The following is a 19,274-nucleotide window of genomic DNA, read 5'->3' on the forward strand; positions in this document are numbered from 1 at the left end:
TACTTGAATTCATTCTTCTCAAGATCTCTCTGAGAATTTTGATTAGGGGGATGATAGCACACCCCCAATATCACCACTTCCAGCCGTTCTACAGAGTATTAAATAATTCTACATTGTCTTGCATTGATTGGTCGAACAATTTTTTAGGAGGGGGGTGATTTTAAGTGTCACTAAACCCTTATTTCGATCTTGCATAATGACAAGCGGGTCGTTATCTGACTTTTTCAGAACACAGGGGAACATGCAACCATTTTGAGCAAATGGATTTAGGTTCTACACATTATAAAAATTAGTTCAGCCTATTGCAATTTAGAAAAACTTGGTTCTCCAGCCCTGGGTTTTATTAAGCAAGTACTTTTGATCATGCAGTGATTCAAGGGAAATTATGGCGAAAAGCAATAACAATGTCACTGTAAATTACAGTGGAATGAAAGGTAAATGCACAAAATGAGGAATGGTTTTAGGGTATTGAATTCAGGCTTGGAACATGGTGTCTCAATTTCAAAATTATTAAAGGTAACTGCTTGCCGTGTTATGTTTTGTGTAGATAATAACCTGGGTCTGTAGGTTTCACAAAAGTATTCTCGCTCAGTACAGCCACCTGATCATTCAAACCATGTCTCTTTTCAAAGGTAATTTAGGTATTTCCCCCCTTTAATAACATGAGAATCAGAAAGTACTGTTGGCTTGGTAACAGATTGGAACGATTCCAAAGTGGCCAGACTTGATGGAGGTAGAACTTCCACCCTTGAGCACACCAGGGCAAAGGAAGTAGAGGCAAATGACCTTTTCTTTTGAGGGCTTTTAAATGATAGACTTACATCTTTAAGGAAGGGAAACATCCTCAACCATCAAAGGACTGAGGTTTCCTCCTAAATCCTTGCAAAGCTGCATAGGTGATATGGCCCATAGGTCTTGTCATATATCACAATAACCCCTCCCTTTGTATTTTTTAAAGAAGGCAGAATCCAGTGGGAAATTTTCTTTCTTAAGCAAAGCAATCAGGAATGGGAGTCAATTGCACAAAGGTTTAGATCTGGAGAGCCACAGATTTTAATTTGCTTCAGTGCCAGCCATTAGTTGTGCTTTCTACTGACATGACCATACCTCCGGACGTAGACATTTGTTCATGCCAAGGGACTTGGGGAGAATTGTGGAGTGTCTCGTTATGATGGCCTATGAAACAGGCAGAAAGAATGCAGTTGTCTCTTATTTCTGCTGCCTGCCCCAAATCTCACTGCAACCTTCCCTCAGACACTTTTCATGGGGATCTTGAGTGAGGACTCTGTGTAATGCCAAGTGTTCTGCCTTGGATTTGTGGAGTCGCAATTAGTGGTTTAATGACTTAAAATATGCCCCCAAATTAATCAAGCAGCAGTTTTTAGTTATTTTTCAGACAAGCCACTTGCAAAAGAAGGCAGGTGCTGACTTTCTCCCTTCTCTTTACCCCTCCTTTTGAGATGGAGGCTGCTGTGACACATGCTGGGATCATCTAAAAACAAATAACGAATGCCTTTTTCCCCTTTCCTATTTTTATTCATAGGCAGATTTGACTGATTAATCAATTATTCAGTGAAGACTTCTCCAGTCGGGTGACAGTCCTTGTAAAGTTCCTTATGGGGTCAAAGTGAGTGTAATCCTTGTAGGGCTGGGTCCTGCAGATTGGGCAAGGCATGTCAAAGCAGGAGGGAATCCGAGGTTATTGAGCCAACAGGTAGACAAGCAGTCTGGTGAACCAGCAAGGCAAGCAAATCACTAAACCAGCAAGATATCCAGAGTGTTATGCTGGCAAGGTCTACAGTAGATCTTTCAGTGTTGGATAACAGCAAAGAATACAGAAATGGAACCTAGTGAAGTGATTTGCTGAATAGAGCTTAGTTGAAAGACTGCTCAACATGGTATATTGTAACTAGGTTTTCCCTGCTTCAGAGAATGGATTTGCATTGCCTGAAACTCTCTTCCTCGGACCATGGCATGCAATCCTCATTGTCTAATTATTCAGTTGGTTATACCACCATCTTGAACTGTACAAACAATGACTACCATTAATCATTCAACTTATTTTTATTATTGCTTGTAAGCTGCTCTGAGCCCGGCCTTGGCTGGGGCGGGCAGGGTATAAATAAAAAAATTATTATCATTATTTTATTACCATGCTTACAACTCTGAATAGCCAGTGGAAAGTGAGCATTATTGGTTGTGATGCCTCTCTTCAGTAGGCTAGCAAACTTGCAACTTGTAACATCTGTTCAGCCACTTGGGATGCATGTCATTGTCCTGAAAGTCATACTCACAGTTTGTAGCTGAGAAAGGAGTGGTATTGCCTGTGATGAATGCTAGAAGCTAATAGCACGCAGCAAAAGTAATCTAGTGTTCTCAGAGTTAGTTGAATTCTGGAGACCTATCCTTGATTCTGATTCGAGACTTGCATGGCCTCACTGATGCATCCCTATTCTTCTTTCCCAACCTGCCTGATTTGTAAGACTTCCTGGGGAGAGCATTCCACAAGTGGGGAGCCACCACAGAAATGCCCGTACTTGTGTTGCCACCCTTCGGACCTCTTGCAGTGGAGGCACACAAGAAGGGCCTCAGATGATGATTGCAGGGTCCAGGTTGGTTCATACGGGCAGTGGTAATGCGGTCCTCTGTTGTTTAAGGCTTTATAGGTCAAAACCAGCACTTTGAGTTGGGCCCAGAAACTAATTGGCAGCCAATGTAGCCAGGCTGGGGTTGGCTTACATGCTCAGACCATCTTGCCCTGGTGAGCAACCCAGCCGCTGAAATCTGCACCAGCTGAAGTTTCCAAACTGTCTTCAAATGGCAAAGAAAATCCCAGTGCATCGTTTTCCAAAAACAACTGACCATGAACTTATCATGATCTTTTCACTGCTTGGAAAGGGAGAGCAAAACATACAGAGAGCTCATCATTACTTCAGTCTTGTTGGCATTCAGTTTCGTTTAGGCTTGCCCACATCGAGTCCCTTTTCATGGCCAGACACTGAGTCATCTCAGAGGCTGCAGGACCTGGGTCATACAGAAACTTAATAGAAAGTTATTTGTCACTGGTCTACTTCATAGCAGCATAATCCAAACATTCCCAGAATCTTTTGTAGCAGCCTCAAATGCACACTGATCAAGGTCTGAAGTACCAAGAAAAAGCTGTGCATTTCCTCAGAGCTGATCCCAGGAAGATATAGGCAAGAATCTGTCTTCCCTTCCCTAGGAAGAAAGCCAGATTGGTGTCGTGCAGGGTTTCCCAAACTTAGGTCTCTGGCTGTTGTTGGACTACAACTCCCATCATCCCTAGCTAGCAGGTTCAGTGGTCAGGGATGATGTGAATTGTAGTCCAAAAACAGCTGGAGAGCCAAGTTTGGGAAACACTAGTGTGGAGAATCAAGTATCAGTTTAGACACCATAGCAAACTTTTATTTGTATTAACCATAGTTAAGCACTTGCACCATGATTTGAACTTCCATAAATGCAGTGGGGAAATCATGGTTTAAAGTTGCTTGTCGTCTTGTATTTTCCATCTGCTCAGCACACCACTTTGTGAGGATAATAACATCACAAAACCCCATGTGTGCTACTCTGAGCTCTTTGGAGTAAGGTCAGGATACAAATGCAATAATAACTGATATTGTTCTTGTGGTGGCGCATCTGGTGCCGATTGATTGCGCTTGTGAGTTGGCATGAGATGCTCAATTGCTCAGGGAGCTAAGCAGTATTGCAGCCCAGCTTTTGAAAGGGGAGAGAACATGGTCAGTTTGGCTCAGACTAAGACCACACAGGGAGAAACTGAAGACTGGGCATATGTCCTGGCAAGCCAAGGGGCAAGGAGTCCTAGAAGCAGAAAGGGAGCAGACTGCCTATTAAAACTGAGGTGCCTGAAGGAAAGATAGAAGAATGAGGCTTGCAGGGGACAGGTGGTATGGAATGGAGGTGTTGTGATCAGGTAGAGAAGAAGAGCCCTGCTTCATCAGACAAAAGGCACATCTTGTCCAGCATCCTGGACAGCAGCAATGGTTCCCATTGGAGCTAAATAAAAGGGAAAGCAGGGATCTGAATGAAACAAATGCATGGTGGAGTCATGAAGTAGAAGAACTGAAGAACCTCTGATGAGGGCAGAACTTCACACAAATGGCTGTACACAAGTGGTGTGAAGCAAATGAGCAGACAAGGGTTGGGAACCTGAAGGTTGTAGGGCAGGGAGCCACAGGGACATAGTGCTGCTGGGCCATAGGTTTGGACCCTGATGGGGGAATACTGCATTCACTGTACTGCTCTGACCTGGCAACTCTTAAGGGGCAGATATTGGGGGGGGGGGTACGACCAGTTTGAGGGGACTGAACTTCACATACTGATTTTAATTAACTAGCTACATCTTGGGCTGCAAACTCCCAGTAGCCATAGGAATGAGCAGAGGCACTCAAGCTATCTCATGAACGCCTCTCAAGTTATTCAGTTGTGATCCAGCACTCCTGATCAGCCGTGCCAGAAAGCCATAGAAAGATATAATGGAGTTGCTAAAGGCAGCTGAGCTTCCCTTATCTGGGCTTTCAGTGGGCCGCGATGGGGAGATACAGAGGTAGAGCAAGCCACCCGTAAGCAACCTTGTTAGCATCCCATGACTCTCCACACTGTGGCTCTGGAAAGATGCAGTCATCTTTAAGCAAATAACTAAACCCGTTCCACCCAGGGTGTGATGCATGTTCTTACTCCATCACTATTCGCCTGTCTCCACTTTTCTTTCTTCCTTTTTCTGTCCTGGAACAGTTGAACTTTCAGAGACTTTGCTGTTGCAATACATCTTCATTTCTCTGTACAGGGATATGAATTTGATTTTTCTCCCGTTTCAGTGTCTGGCCTTCTCCACCCGGATTACAGTTCTCTGAACACTTCTGAGACCTTCAGTTACTTAAGAAGGGAATAATGTCAGGCAGCCACGTACATTTTCCAATACACAACGATTGTGGAGCCAAAGGTCTGCTGCCTCAATAGGGGTGTTAGTCAGCATGTCCTGAACTAAGACAGATAAGGACCCACTTCCTAGGCTGCCCTGATCAGAAAGTTAACAGCTGGTGACAGTAAGTCTGTCTCTTGTTCTTAAGCGATTGTTATCATTTTGTAATATTTACAGGTCTGGCTTTCTCAGACTAAAACGTACAAAATCAAGAACTTTATTAAGAAACTTATTGCCACTGCTGGACACTTGTTTTGCCAAAGCTACAACATCCCTATTTCCATAAGCAAAAAAAGAGGGGGGGGGGTTACACGCCTTCAGGTACCGTACATAAGAGGTCACAGGATAGGGGTTGATGAACGGTTTTAGCTGCATCTATGGAGTTCTGTTTCCATTAGGAACCAGTCTGTTGGGAGGGAGATTTGGGGATTTTGCTCTGGAGGTGGCTGGGCAGATGGGGGGGGGGGAGAGAGGCCCCGTTGCCTTCCAGCTCCTGAAACAGACCAGATGTGGTAATGGGCATTGGTGTGCCGGGTGTGACCTTTACCCCCGCTTGCCCACAGCTTGTCCTTTCTGGCTCCTTAGGCCTTTTTGCAATGATATCATTGCTTTGCACCAGTTCTGGGTGAAAGCATGTCTGGAGCCTCTTCTTTAGAAAAGCATGCAGGCTGACTCACGCTGCCATTCCTTCTGCCACTCTCCGCATGAAAAGGATTTTTGTGAAACCAAAAACGCAGAAGTCTATTTTTAAACAAGGAAGGGGTTTTTCACCTTTTAGGAGCCCCGTCTGCTTAATCTCTGAAGTTGAAATGTGGTGAAACTGGAACCATCCCTGGCTACGCCGAAGCCAAGTGCTGGTTCATACTGTACAACTCAGAGAATGGTGGGGACAAATAAGACTGAACACCACCACCACCACGTCTTTCCCCATTTCCACTGTAACATGGGAATTGTCATAAATCTCGAGGCAGAGAATACGAAAGGAGATTGCAGTGGGGATGGGGGAAGGACTGTGTGTTAATCAGGACCAACTTCCATTTTGCATACCTTGACCTCAGTGTTCGAAACTCCCATCATTCGAGGTGCAAGTTGCGACAGGGAATTTCATTAGCGTGAGCAGTTTCTGAGCTCTGGGCGCAGTACTGAGCCTAAGATTTCAGATTAAAACTGGGTTCTTGTTATAGAAAAGAGTGCCTAGACATTCCGTTGTTGCGCCCATAACCTAGGTTTAAGGTCGGCGACTGGCTTGTATATCTGTGTTTCTAACACTGCTTGACTTCAATATGCTGTGGATCTTCGTTGGCAGTTTCTTAAATATCTGTTTACACAATTCCTAGCTCCAATCAGGAACTTCCTGCTGTTAAAGGGAAAACTATTTTAAAACAGTTGATCAGTAGCATTTAATGCCAGACATGTCTCCAGAACCTAAAATAACTTTATTTGGTAATATAAATATTATTGTAAATATTCCTGTTTTTTTAATGTAGTTATTTTACGTATTGAGTCGAGAGGTTTATAGAGAGATGGTCATTGGGTTGAATTCAGATTTCTGAAATAGTAATTTTCATACAACATACAACAATCTATAACTGTCCGTATTCAAGTACCATGGATACTTGTCCATGCATCCCAGGACTATTCCATCCTCCAGCACCAAGGACTGTTTCATACACAGTTCTTGGTGGAACTTCATGTGTGCACAGAAGCCAGTGGATTGGGCTGACCAAGGGGCCACCAGCCAAGTTTAAAAACAATGAAGTGGAGGTTCATCTCAACAAAATTGTTAAGAGTTTTACTTAGTAATAGTTCTATGGGAGAAAGTCAGCACATTGTCATAGAACTTTGTTTGCAAAGGGCAGCAAGGGAAGGCAGGAGGCAAAAATGCCCACGCTTGGTTTTCATGGGGCTTGTGAAGAGTTAACTGTACTGTCACTTGAGCAAGCAAAATGTGCTGGCTTTTTGGTGCCATTTTGGGCAAAATATTTGTGCTCAAGTTTATAGCATGTGGTATTTCTGGGAAAGTACAGACCTTGGATGAGTATGTGTCAGGGAAGTTTTAGTTGTGACTACAGGGAGTTGGATTAAATGAGCCTTGGGGGTTCCTTCCATTTCTATAATTCTGTGATTCTATGAGCATATGACTGTTGGTCCATCTAGTTTAGTGCTGTCTACTCTGGTAGGGAGGGAGGTTCTCCAGGGTCTCAGGCACAGGTCTTTTCCTCCTCTGCTCTCTGTGGTCCTTTAAACTTAAGAGACACCAGTGATTGAAACTGGGACTTGGTGCAGGCAGAGAATTTGTTTTGCCATTGCTCTCTTTGGAACTTCAGGTGCTTAATGTGCAGGTTAAGGCACTAATCATCATCTATCTTGTAAAGTTTTTCATATTTAAATGAAATAAGAAGACGTTTTAGCTCTAAAGCTCATGCAGTGCTTTCATGGCATGTCCAAAAATAGCCTCCAGCTGATATGTGTCCTCTTCAAATCCCTCACCAGGAAGCAATTGATGTCCATTTCGTGTCGGTGAGGGTTGTCCCCAGTAGCTCCCTAATAGGCTCATCTCCTTTTGTATGGCAGGGCAAGATGACAATATGCAATGACTGCGTTAATGCAGGTCTGGGGATTATTCTGTTTTTCAGTTTTTAATTCCCCAAACTCAGAAACATACAAAGGGATTTTACTTATCTGTCTGAGCAGTCAATCACTTTGTATGCTTAAATGGGGTCACAAATGCTTTAGCAAGGTCAGGAAGTAGAACCGTTTTATGGTTGTTGTTTTTTAGTCAGTAGTTTATTGCTTGCTTGTTTAGAGGGATCTTGTCATTTTCCTCAATTGTTTCCCAATATGTCTGCCTTGAAACAGTTTCCTCGTCAACCATTTCTGTCACGTAGTGCATAACCCTCCCTTGTCTGTCTAATCCCATTATGAAATCATTCCTCATGCCCACGTAATTCCCTACATAAAAAGACAAAGCACCTATTTATTTCAGGGAGTTACCCCCACGGACCCAAATGAATATTGTACGGTGTTAACACCTCTTTCTCCATTTCCCAGATTGTGTACACTTTAGTCTCCGTTACATAAGCACGTAATTCTACTTTCCGTGCTTTTGTTTAGAAAGGGCTTTTATCCATATTTGTCCCAGAATATGAAGGGCACACAGAGTAGCAAAGGTGATCTCTGTTATTGGACTGCCTTGTATGTCTTCCCAGTCCGCATCCTGCAGAATTTTGTGCATTTTTAAAGTTTGTTTGCTCTTCAGCTGATCTAGTAAATGGAATTGTGCTTTATGTACATATCTCCGCCTTGTGAGTTGGAGCAGATTTAAGAGTGACTTTTTTTACAGATCATTTTTTTGTTGTCCTTCAGAGACGAAACAAGCAACACACTATTCTCTGTTGTGATTATTCTCATCTATTTCTTGTCTGAAGAAGAGCTGAATGAGGCGTTTCATTTCAGCATGTTCCAGCCAAACTGAAACACTTTTTACTCCTATCAGTTTCAGTGGGACAAAGGAAAGTAATGTGCTTTAACTCTCCCATTGAAATAAATTGCACTAAAAAGCATGTGTTACCTTTTCTATCAACGGTCTGATCCTGTGCCTGGCTAAACAGAAGTAAATCCCCATTGCATGCCATGGGGCCTTCTCCCAAGTGCCCATTGAATTGCAGCAGTTGTGACCTTTCATCTTAAACTACTCTTGACTTTAGTTCTATAAGGCCAACATGGACGTAACAAGCTAAGCCTCGTGTGTTTGTTCACCCGCAGTCTGCCTCCCTTGTTAATGTCTTCTCTGCCATCTTGAAAATGCAGCCCAAAGACATAATTTAAACGGCACACTGTAAAAAAAGGGGGCAAGTTCATAGCACTAGACTCCTTTCCAATTGTTTCATGTCTGTAACTTGACAAATATAACTAAAGCATCTCCATTGCTATAAATAGCTGCATCACATACTTATCCAATATTAATTCCTAAAATATACAAGAGAGGTTTGGCTGATATTAAATGGGAGTGGAAATTATCTATTGTCTTCTTCCCTCCTTTGTCCTTTTTTCTCTGGTTTGGGGTTAGTTGGCAAAAGTGTCTGTGCCGCTGTATATGGGTAATTGCCTCTACTTCTCATACTATCAGAGAAACTGAGTCATACCTTGCAAATTATCATCATACCCTCTACTATAGTTGAAGGTGGCCCTGTATAATTACCTGATTATTCTTTTTAACCAGGGATCTGTTTGATGGGGTAAGGTCTTAAATACTGTTCCAATTCCAGATGTTTCTGCTGTGGGACTAAAAGAACCAAACCAAGTCAGTTTGGTAAAGGACATTTTCTTAAAACCAGTTAGTTCCTTACTTGATACATAAATGAAATACCCTTTCCCATATGTGTGTGCGTTTTGTAGGAGAGATGTGTGGTGTTAAATTTCTTACAAGATTTGATACTGCTATCCACACAAATAAGCAGCAGATCTGCAGTTTGTTTCTTTAGTTGGACTACCTCCATATAGCTTTCATGAGATGGCTTGTCACACTTTGGAGAAGACTTGTTTATTTGCATTCCCAGACTAGTTGTAGTCCTGTGAACTGGGTGCCGAGTTCAAAAGCCAGGCCAGTAACTATTACAATTGGCAAATTCTCATGTGAGGTTTTAGGATATAGTCCTAGGAGTTCTCATGAAGTTGCGCTGGACATTGAGGGAACTGCATATTACTTAAATAATCTCTTGTCTGGGATTTGTGATCATGTTCCATTGATCTCAGCTGCTGTGATCCAGCTAATAGGATTTCAGCTTGAGAGGTCTTGATTTTATAGCCCTTTCCGCCATAGCATGAGTTTTGCACAGTGGATCAGAGTTTGAACCTGAAAGAGTCTGCATGCAAAGATTAGCTCTGTTACTAAGCTGTGCTTCTTTCCATGCTAGGATATGGTGCCAAAACTACCTACAGCTCAGGCTGGCACACTGAGCACCATTATGAGCCATAAGCAACTTCTAGGGAGCAATGCAAGAGAGTACTAGGGAGTATGTGAGAAATGGCCACGAGGCTGGCTCTTTAAACTCATTTAGCATTAAAGCTCTAATGAGCTTTATAGTCAAGGCATGCCTGCAGATGAAAGGGGACAGAACTTGCTTTGCCCTGTAAATTTCCACTGGTCTGCTTTGTCTCTCTTGACTGTGAGTTTTTCCACAGTTGATGTCTCTTCTGTAAGTCCAAAAAAAGGCATAAAGATACTATCAGGCAGACTCTGCAGCTGCATACCATGTGGACACTTCAACCGAATCACATCCCCATTTTCAGCCGATGCAGGTCGTGGCGACTTTCTGTCGGCAGCAAAAGGAAAGCAATGCAAACAGTGCCAGTGGAACCTGAAAAGGGGGGTGTACTTGTGGGGCTCAGGGGGATCTCCAACTTGCCTAATACTCCAGAAAAGACAATGGCAAGCACCACGGCAGACAGCCTGGGCAAGAGAATAGGCCTTCAAAGGAACAGCTTGCTGTTTGCAAAAGTTTGAGTTTATTGCTTTCAGTTAGTTTTGCACAAATTGAAACCATTTAAAGTACATAAAATATTACAGGTTTGTCCAGGGCGCTTAAACTTTCTCCTTATAAAAGCATGAATTATTTGTCTGTTGCAGCAGAGGAGGGCATAAGCATCTTGAAAGCAGTGAACACATCTTGCATGTTGTACTGAGATTCACTGTGGTGCCTTAACTGTTCAGAGTTGAAAGAAAGCGGGACAGTGGAAATCAAAGACATGGGATCTTGGGACCGTTCCACATAAGGATCAGTAATAAACTCATAAGAACATAGGAATGCCAAAGGCCTACCTAGTCCAGTATTCTGCTACCACTGTGACCAACCAAGTGCACCAGGGAGGCCTATAAGCAGGATATGAGCACAGCAACCCTCTCCTTGTGATCCCCAGTAACGTGTTTGCCACTAAGTGCAAAGCTCAGTAGGGAGCTTTAGCCAATAGTACAATACACATGGGTCTGTACACACAAGTTTGTCATATTCAAAGTATAGGTTTTTAAATGTGAATATAAAAAAAGGTACAAGATGCATCAGCTTTTATGACCACTTTATCCCCCATGGGGATGAACATGATCCAACTACCCTTCATGTGTTCCTCCTGAACATGGAAGTGGCAGGATTGTGACCACTGACCACTGCATATTCAGGATTAATAAGTACCGTATTTTTTGCTCTATAAGACTCACTTTTCCCCTCCTAAAAAGTAAGGGGAAATGTGTGTGCGTCTTATGGAGCGAATGCAGGCTGCGCAGCTATCCCAGAAGCCAGAACAGCAAGAGGGATTGCTGCTTTCACTGCACAGCGATCCCTCTTGCTGTTCTGGCTTCTGAGATTCAGAATATTTTTTTCCTTGTTTTCCTCCTCCAAAAACCAGGTGCGTCTTGTGGTCTGGTGCGTCCTATAGAGCGAAAAATACGGTAACTATAGTCGAGATTCCCTGTCCGAGTCCTGTGCACATACAACCCCTTTCTCACTAACATCAAGCATAAAGGCACATTGGCACATGAGAGGCATGGTGAGGGAGCATGTTCCTGCTGTCCCTCACAAATTCATTAGCACCTTCTTCTGTTTTTAGACGTTGGCCTCACATTTCTTAAGCCCCCCTTAGACTTAACAGCCATGGCCAGACTATTATGTCTGTTTCTGCAAAAAGATGATCTTGCCATAATTATCCAATGCCTTGGTAACTTCCAGATTAGATTACTGCAATGGATTGTATGTGGAACTGCCTCTAAAAACCAGTTTGGAAGCACCATCTGATTAAAAATTCAGCAGCTGAGTTCTTAACTGGAACTCACTGCTTTTATTTTATTTTATCTACAGTGGTACCTCGGGTTAAGAACTTAATTCATTCTGGAGGTCCGTACTTAACCTGAAACTGTTCTTAACCTGAGATAGCCCTATAGCTGATGGGGCCTGTCGCACCGCCGCCGCACAATTTCTGTTCTCATCCTGAAGCAAAGTTCTTAACCCGAGGTACTATTTCTGGGTTAGCGGAGTCTGTAACCTGAAGCGTTTGTAACCCAAGGTACCACTGTATTTGAAAGATTTCTAGACCACCAAACTGTGCCAAACATCATAAATAGTATATAACAACAATAAATTACAACAAATAAAAGCTGATAAAAACAGTTTTCCAAAGAGAAATCCAATGCTAGCCTGTAGAAATATATATTTAGGGTATATATATATGTATGTTTAGGGAAGCTTTTAATGTTTGGTGCATTACTGTATTTTAATATTTTGTTGGAAGTTGCCCAGACTGGCTGGGGAAGCCCAGCCAGATGGGTGGGGTAAAAATAATAATAAGTAGTAGTAGTTGTTATATTTTTGGCATCTGGCGAAAGGTGAGCAACATTGGCCATTATCTAACGTCAGTGGACAGTATGCTTCACAAGACAGGTGCCACTACACAGAAGGATATAGCCTGAACTTAGGTGAATAAGACCTTCAGCACAATGTGACACAACAAGGATGGCCTTTGTGCTAGGAACATATCACTCCATTGCTCAAAAATCTCCAGTGGCTCCCAGTTGGTTTTCAGACACAATTTGAAGATGTGGTGTTGATCTATAAAGTCTTGAACAGCCTAGGGCCAGGCTACCTGGAAACCACTTTCACCCATATCTATCTGCCCATTGACTTAGGTGGTCATCTGACATCCTGTTCTGGTGCTCCCACCTCTTGTGGTTCGATGTGTGGCTTCTCAGTCATGGCTCCCAAGTTGTGCTGTGCTCTCCCCAGAGATGTTGACCTACTCCTCTTTTCTTTTATTCCTTTTCTTTTCAGCATCAGGTTAGATAGATAGATCGATAGATAGATATTTAAATGAGCTTCTCTTTTAATCCAGTGAAGTTTAAAAAAATTAACCTCAGTCCAGTTTTTGTTCTGATCTGTTTTGTATTTTCTCCCCCTGAACTGCGTTTCTACACTAGCTGTCTTGAAGGCTGAATGGTGGAAGGATGGCGGAGAAATATTTTAAATATATAAATACTGATAAGCAGGAGGGCACTGCAAAGCGCAGGAGGTCCTTGGTGGAGGCTGTAAGCTGATCTTTAATGTACTGCAGTGGCCTTCTGATTCTGAGTAGCATTTAACCCTCTGGAGCAAAGGGTTATGATTTTCTCCTGCTATCTGCATGATCTTTTGGGCGCCTATGGGGGTTATGCACGAAAGTAGCAGTGAAACTGCGGCTCTTGCATCTGTTCATGGGGACTTCCTGTGGTTTTGCATTCTATCGCAGACTCGGTGGCTCAGACAGTCTGGTAAACTTTGGACCCGTCTAGCTACATAGTCCTGTTCCAGCCACCAGCTCAGACTCAGGACAGGACTTCTTGTGGTTGTTTAGGCAAATAATGTTAGCATTACAAGGGCATGGGGTGAGCAGGCTTAGACTGGACTGAGCAGTTTCATTTTGGAGAAAAAGCAGCATAAGAAGAGGGCTTTCCCTCCAGGGTGAGTTCATGTGGCAGTGAAACTGAATTGCCTGCAGTGAGGTCTTGTTGCCGGGGCAGCCCAGGACTTCTATGTCCCCTGCCCAGGCTTGTGTCCCGGAGAGGTCACTTGGGTGCTGCTAATGCTGCAAAAACATCACGGGAAACGGCAGTTACAAGCTATAAGCTCAGCCTTATTGGCTTTAGTATGATATAATAATGATAAAATATAATAATTTTTATTTATACCCAGCCCTCCCCAGCCAAGGCCGGGCTCAGGGCGGCTTACAAGCAATAATAAAAACAAGTTGAATGATCACAACTTAAAAAACAAAATTAAAATACCACATTAAAATAATGAAACATTAAAATATTAAAATGTAGCCTCATCGCAGGAGGAGAAGGAAAAGAAAAAAGAGAGAGGGAGGGAATCAAATTGGCTCCAAGCCAAAGGCCAGGCGGAACAACTCTGTCTTACAGGCCCTGCAGAAAGAAATCAGATCCTGCAGGGCCCTGGTCTCATTAGGCAGAGCGTTCCACCAGGCCAGAGCCAGAGTTGAAAAGGGCCTGGCTCTGGTTGAAGCCAATCTAACTTCCTTAGGGCCCGGGACCACTAGGATGTTGCTATTTATGGACCTTGAGGTTCTCCGTGGGGCATACCGGGAGAGGCGGTCCCGTAGGTACGAGGGTCCTAGGCCATGAAGGGCTTGAAAGGTCAAAAGCAGCACCTTAAATCTGACCTTGTACTCCACCGGGAGCCAGTGCAGCTTGAAAAGCACTGGGTGAATATGCTCCCATGGCAGAGACCCCGTGAGGAGCCTCGCTGCAGCATTCTGCACCCGCTGGAGTTTCTGGGACAGCTTCAAGGGCAGCCCCGCGTAGAGCAAATTACAGTAGTCACGCCTGGAGGTGACCATCGCATGGATCACTATCATATGAGCACTATGGGTTGCCTTTCTTGCTGGGAGAGCCCCCGTATTGGTCTCTAGAGTCACAGCAGGCACTGAAACTCACCAGCACTTTGACTTTACCCCTGATGGTGCCCTCTTCCATTGTCTCTCAAGATGCCAACACTGGCACCTGCCAGCACCTGGCTTGATCAATACAAAGAGGATAATTGCCTGGAAATATATAAGGTGGCCTCTTGGGGATCAGAACGGATAGCCTGCTCAGAAGGTCATCTGTGAGTTAGATCCAGATTTTGTCATAATTAGACTGTTGAAACCAGTGGGACTTAATTTAGTCATGACACAAACACACGTGTGCGCATACCGTTCGTCCACAATGTATTCATGTGTATTCATCTGACAGGAAGACATTTTTATTATTTTGCTTCATTGTTTAGGGAACGATCCAGCATGTGACTAAGTCTTTCCCATTGGAATTTATGGAACTTAGAAGTGTTCAACTGTGCCCATAGATAGCCTTTTTCATATAGTCAGCAGCTCCAGATTGCATGCTGGTCTTTGGGTCTTGACTTTTACATCCTGGCCCCTGTGCATGTTTACTCAAAAGCAACTCTGGCGCAGCATGGCAGGCTTTTGTCTGTCAAGCGCCATGTCACCCACCCTCACAGCAACTGCAGAAGAAGGCACGAGGTGGAGATAGGACTCTCTGGCCACATTTAATTATTTCTTTAAAAATTCAATACAGCACTTCACACACAAAAAACAACACCTCAAGGCAGTTCGCAATAACAAAAAAGAAATACTAATTCACTGAAGCATGATAAATTGGAGGACTTGTGAGAGGAAGCGGCTGGCCTAAGACCACTCCGTAATACGGGATCCAGCCCTCAGGAGACCAAGTCTTGACTCTTTCTACTGGGCCTTTGCCTTCTCTCACTGCCCGTTGTTATTTGCCAACCTCACTCTCCTTCTGTCACAGTGCAGCAGTTTGTACTTAGCCTTGCCCACATCATTATAAATAACGAAGTGGGACGTGTTTTATCTTCGCTCGAACTGATGGCTGAAATGTGGCTTTTGTCTGAACTCCCGCCAAGCCCTTGACACAGGCAGTATTTAGAAGTCAGTTTAAAAAAAAAAAAAGGAAAGGAAAGGGGGAGAGCTCATTAATTTTTGTTTTTCCCCTTTAAGGGCATCCCAACATGAAACAACATGTGTGGCTCTTGCATGGCTCTTCCCAGGGATGCCAGAGAACAGGCAGCTTCCACTTCATACTTAGCATGTCTTTGGCCAGGAGTGATGGGATTTGTAGTTCAGACATATGGAGGGCACAAGGTTGAGGAAGCCTGGTTTTGGCTGTAGCTGCAGAATAAATACCAAGGGGGAGGGACTGTAGAAAATGACTGCTGGTCCCAGTTCCAGCAAGAACAGCAGGAAGATTCTTGATGCAGTTCTTCCGAAAGGCTAATGCGAGCAGCGGTATTGAGTGCTTCTCCAACTGATACATTTTGGACAACGCTTACAGGACAAGAGGGAGGGAAGGAGCTGGCTGGGCAGAACGGAAGCAACGCAGAAGACCCAAGGCCAGCCTCCTCCTCCTCCTCCCCCCATAAACTTTTATGGGAAAGTATTACGAGGAACAAAGGGCAGCATAATTGCCATTCTCCCACTGGAATGTGCATTCTGAACATTGGGTAGATACAAAACATAAGAACCTTGGAATCGAACAGCCGATCTGTGTTCCCAGAAAGCAAATAGCTTGCCGGCTTCCTCGACTTGCTCCTTTTAGGCCCGAAGAATTAATTCCTTTCTCGCGTGTTGCATTCACCAAGAAATGATTCGACTTCTCGGGTCTCCCTTAGGCTTTCACGCATTCATTCATTCTCTGCTTGTCCTTTCCTTTCCAGAAATTTCCAGAGCTGAAGTTTAAATACGTGGAAGAGGAGCAACCTGAGGAGTTCTTCATCCCTTACGTCTGGTCCCTCGTGTACAATTCTGCAGTGGCACTTTACTGGAGCCCACAAGACATCCAGCTCTTTACTATGGATTCTGGCTGAAGGGGAGAGACATCCACATGGCCCGCCCACCCCCTCCCAGAATGCATCCCTTCAACCTATGGAACAGGAAGTTTGTTACTAATGTACAGCCTCGCTGACATTTTCAGGGGGCTTATTAGGAACCAGAATAATAGGGGAACTCTCATAAGATTGTATGCTTTTATTTATATATTTGTAAAAAAACAAAAAAACCCAAGAGATTTTTTTCTAGCGGCTCTGAGCTTGGGGGTGATAAAGCAAGATGTTAGCAATGAGCAGCTTTTTAAAAACTGAGAACAAAAATGTAAAACGGGAAAGTGGGGGGAAGTATTTTGATTTGAGAAGTCAGCATTTGCAAGCTGGTTTCCTTCAAGCTTTTTGGTTGTGCTTCACTTTTTTATTATTATTACTTTTTTGTTGTTGCTATGGGCTTCTCATTTGATCATCAGAACAATCTCCCCCCTTTAACGTTGTATAGAACTGAAATGTCTGACTGATGCAATTTAAAAACATTACAGCATTAATGCTATTTCGTATTGAGGCAGGAAGGATAAATCCTTGATTTTGATAAGGTTGACCCCTACAATGAGGGAGGATTTTCAGCGTGATTGTGATAAGGCACTAAAAGTTTGTCTCTCTGGCTACTAATACTTAATGAAAGTTTAACAGAATTAAGAGCAGCCCACAAGGAGTGCCATCTGCAAAAAATAAATATAAAAAATGTATCCATCTCAATAAGGGTTGTGCAGGTGATTCTCCCACCGGATCATGCCCATTCATTTCCAGAGTTTTGGTGTTGTATTTCACACATTTTCATGGACTCCTTGGAAGAGTGCGGGAAAGTGATCAAAATTCAGCAGAACAGAGGTGTGCCTCCTGTACTTTCAGGTTTTTGCCAGAGATGTGCAGTTATGCACATCTCTGGATGTTTAAAAAGAGTGTCCTACAATATACTTTTTCATTTTCCCTGGTTTAAAGGGAATGGGCAAATGCTGTGTTTGCCAGCAAATGGGGGAGAATAGAGGGAAATGTTTAATATAAACTTTTCACGTGGAATGTGGGCTTATGGTGATTACCTTCAACTGCACAGAACGGCATGCCAGGCTTCGGTGAAAAAGGAACTGATGACATACATTAGTATATTACCTTGCCCAGCATGGTAAATGTGGCACACTTTATTATGTATTGGAGGGAGATGGTGACACACCTCTTTTTTATGTGGAATGTTTTGCTCTTTTTTAAAACAACCTCCTGACAAATGTTAGAATCGTGTGTCCGTCCACCTTAAGCAAGGTCCTGTATGGCATTCTGCAGAATTGGAACTTAAAATCCTTGTCATATTTATTTAAAATTGCAGATGTAGAGAAATGCATAGCATATGACTTCGTAGGACTTTGCACAGACACAGATTTGGGGAAGAGGCAATATGAAGACTGAATTATCAACGTTTTCAGTGTAACATTAAGAAAATTGGAAGGTGATTGAAAATAGGAGTAAATAGGATTTTATGCTGTGCTTGGGCTTTTCTTTGTTTTTGATATATTAGTCAAAGGAAGGTGAATTCTTTGTAATGTTTTTTGCAACCTTTAAATAAAGGACTGTTGACTGCACGACTGCACATCTTGGGAAAAGTCAATGTTTTGAAAGTGTTCTTCTAAGTTAACAAATTCTGAGGCTTGCCTGGAACAGTTGGATTAAACTACAGTGAGATATCTACTGCTGAAAGTCGTTGAACACTCTTAATTTTTCTGGCCTTGTCGCTTATTGAAAGTTACATCCCTAGCAGGACCTGCTGGCCGCCTAGGTCTTCAGATTGGGAGGGAATCAATCATATAACCAAATTACAAGGGTTTTCTTTGTGCTGTCTGCAAGGGCCAATTAAGAAAGCAAGTTATTGCAGTTCAGGCTGTCCCATCCTGATGACACTGAGCTGCTGAATGTCACAAGACAAGAAGCATTTTTACTCTTGAGCTTTCTTTTCAGATTTTAAATATGGGTCAGCAAGCCTAGAACTGGAGGAGCCATGATTCATTGCTGAAACAGCAGAATGGGCCCAAGACAGGAGATGGTTTTATACTGAACTTAATCCTTGTGTGGTTGACTCTTTTAGGCACTATGAAGGTCTATTGATGTCCTGGAGACTGCAGTCTGGTACATCCATCAATACTCCTTTGTGTCCTCCAGATCTATAAACTACCATCTTTGGAAATCCTTTTCAGTACTTGGTGTGGAAAAGTTACCATGTAGTAATAAAAAGGATGGAAAAGCACCATGCATTGCAGTGTTTTGCGTTTTCTGTAGTCCTTCCCTTTCCCCTGTAATGTTTATCACTTTGGCAAACGCTAGCGAAATCATATTTCAAAATCAGGGCTCCTGTTCAGTGCCAGAAAATGGCTATCTATGTAATGTGTAACCTTCTTCTACAAATTACCCAAAACAGAGAAGAGCAACAACAAAGTATTAAAACAATCCAAACAGCAACAAACCATCAGTTAAAATCTGGAAACAATGTAATAGCAACAGTACACTAGCAATGATACATCTGCCCCAGCAGGAAAAACTAAAGCAACAGCAAATAATAAATCATGCTCGGCAATTGACATCTCTGAAAGGCCTTCCAAAAACAGTATATAATTTACCTGGTAATGAAATGCATACAATGATGGGCCCAGGAAGGCTTCCCAGGGAGAAGAGCAGGAGTTTCACAGCAATGGAGCTCAGGGTGCAAATGACCTGTTTCTATATTCTGCTTTTGCTCAGAAAGCGGCTTAGTAGATAGAAAAATCCTCAAGCAGAGGGTTTTTTCACTGAGCAACTCTGTGATTTTATGAAGTGCGGCCACCAGCTTCTCCCCTCTTGCTTTTCAGTTGGTCCTGCTAGCTAGGAATGATGGGCATTGTAGTCCAACAATA

General features: G+C 43.1%; 1 protein-coding gene across 8 annotated transcripts in view; it reads left to right on the top strand.

Moving 5' to 3' along the window:
- DYM (dymeclin) overlaps positions 1–18,636 on the top strand; it is a 165,312-nt gene extending 146,676 nt beyond the window's left edge. For all 8 annotated transcript variants that reach the window (XM_083402821.1, XM_083402823.1, XM_083402817.1 and 5 more), the window contains one exon: positions 16,234–18,636. In XM_083402821.1, coding sequence (XP_083258947.1) covers positions 16,234–16,383 — 150 coding nt within the window. In that variant the 3' untranslated portion in view covers positions 16,384–18,636. The remainder of the gene's footprint in view (positions 1–16,233) is intronic.
- The last annotated feature ends 638 nt before the right edge of the window (positions 18,637–19,274 follow it).

The sequence above is a fragment of the Podarcis tiliguerta genome, assembly GCF_965153285.1.
Source record: "Podarcis tiliguerta genome assembly, chromosome: 11".
Taxonomy (NCBI): Eukaryota; Metazoa; Chordata; class Lepidosauria; order Squamata; family Lacertidae; genus Podarcis; species Podarcis tiliguerta.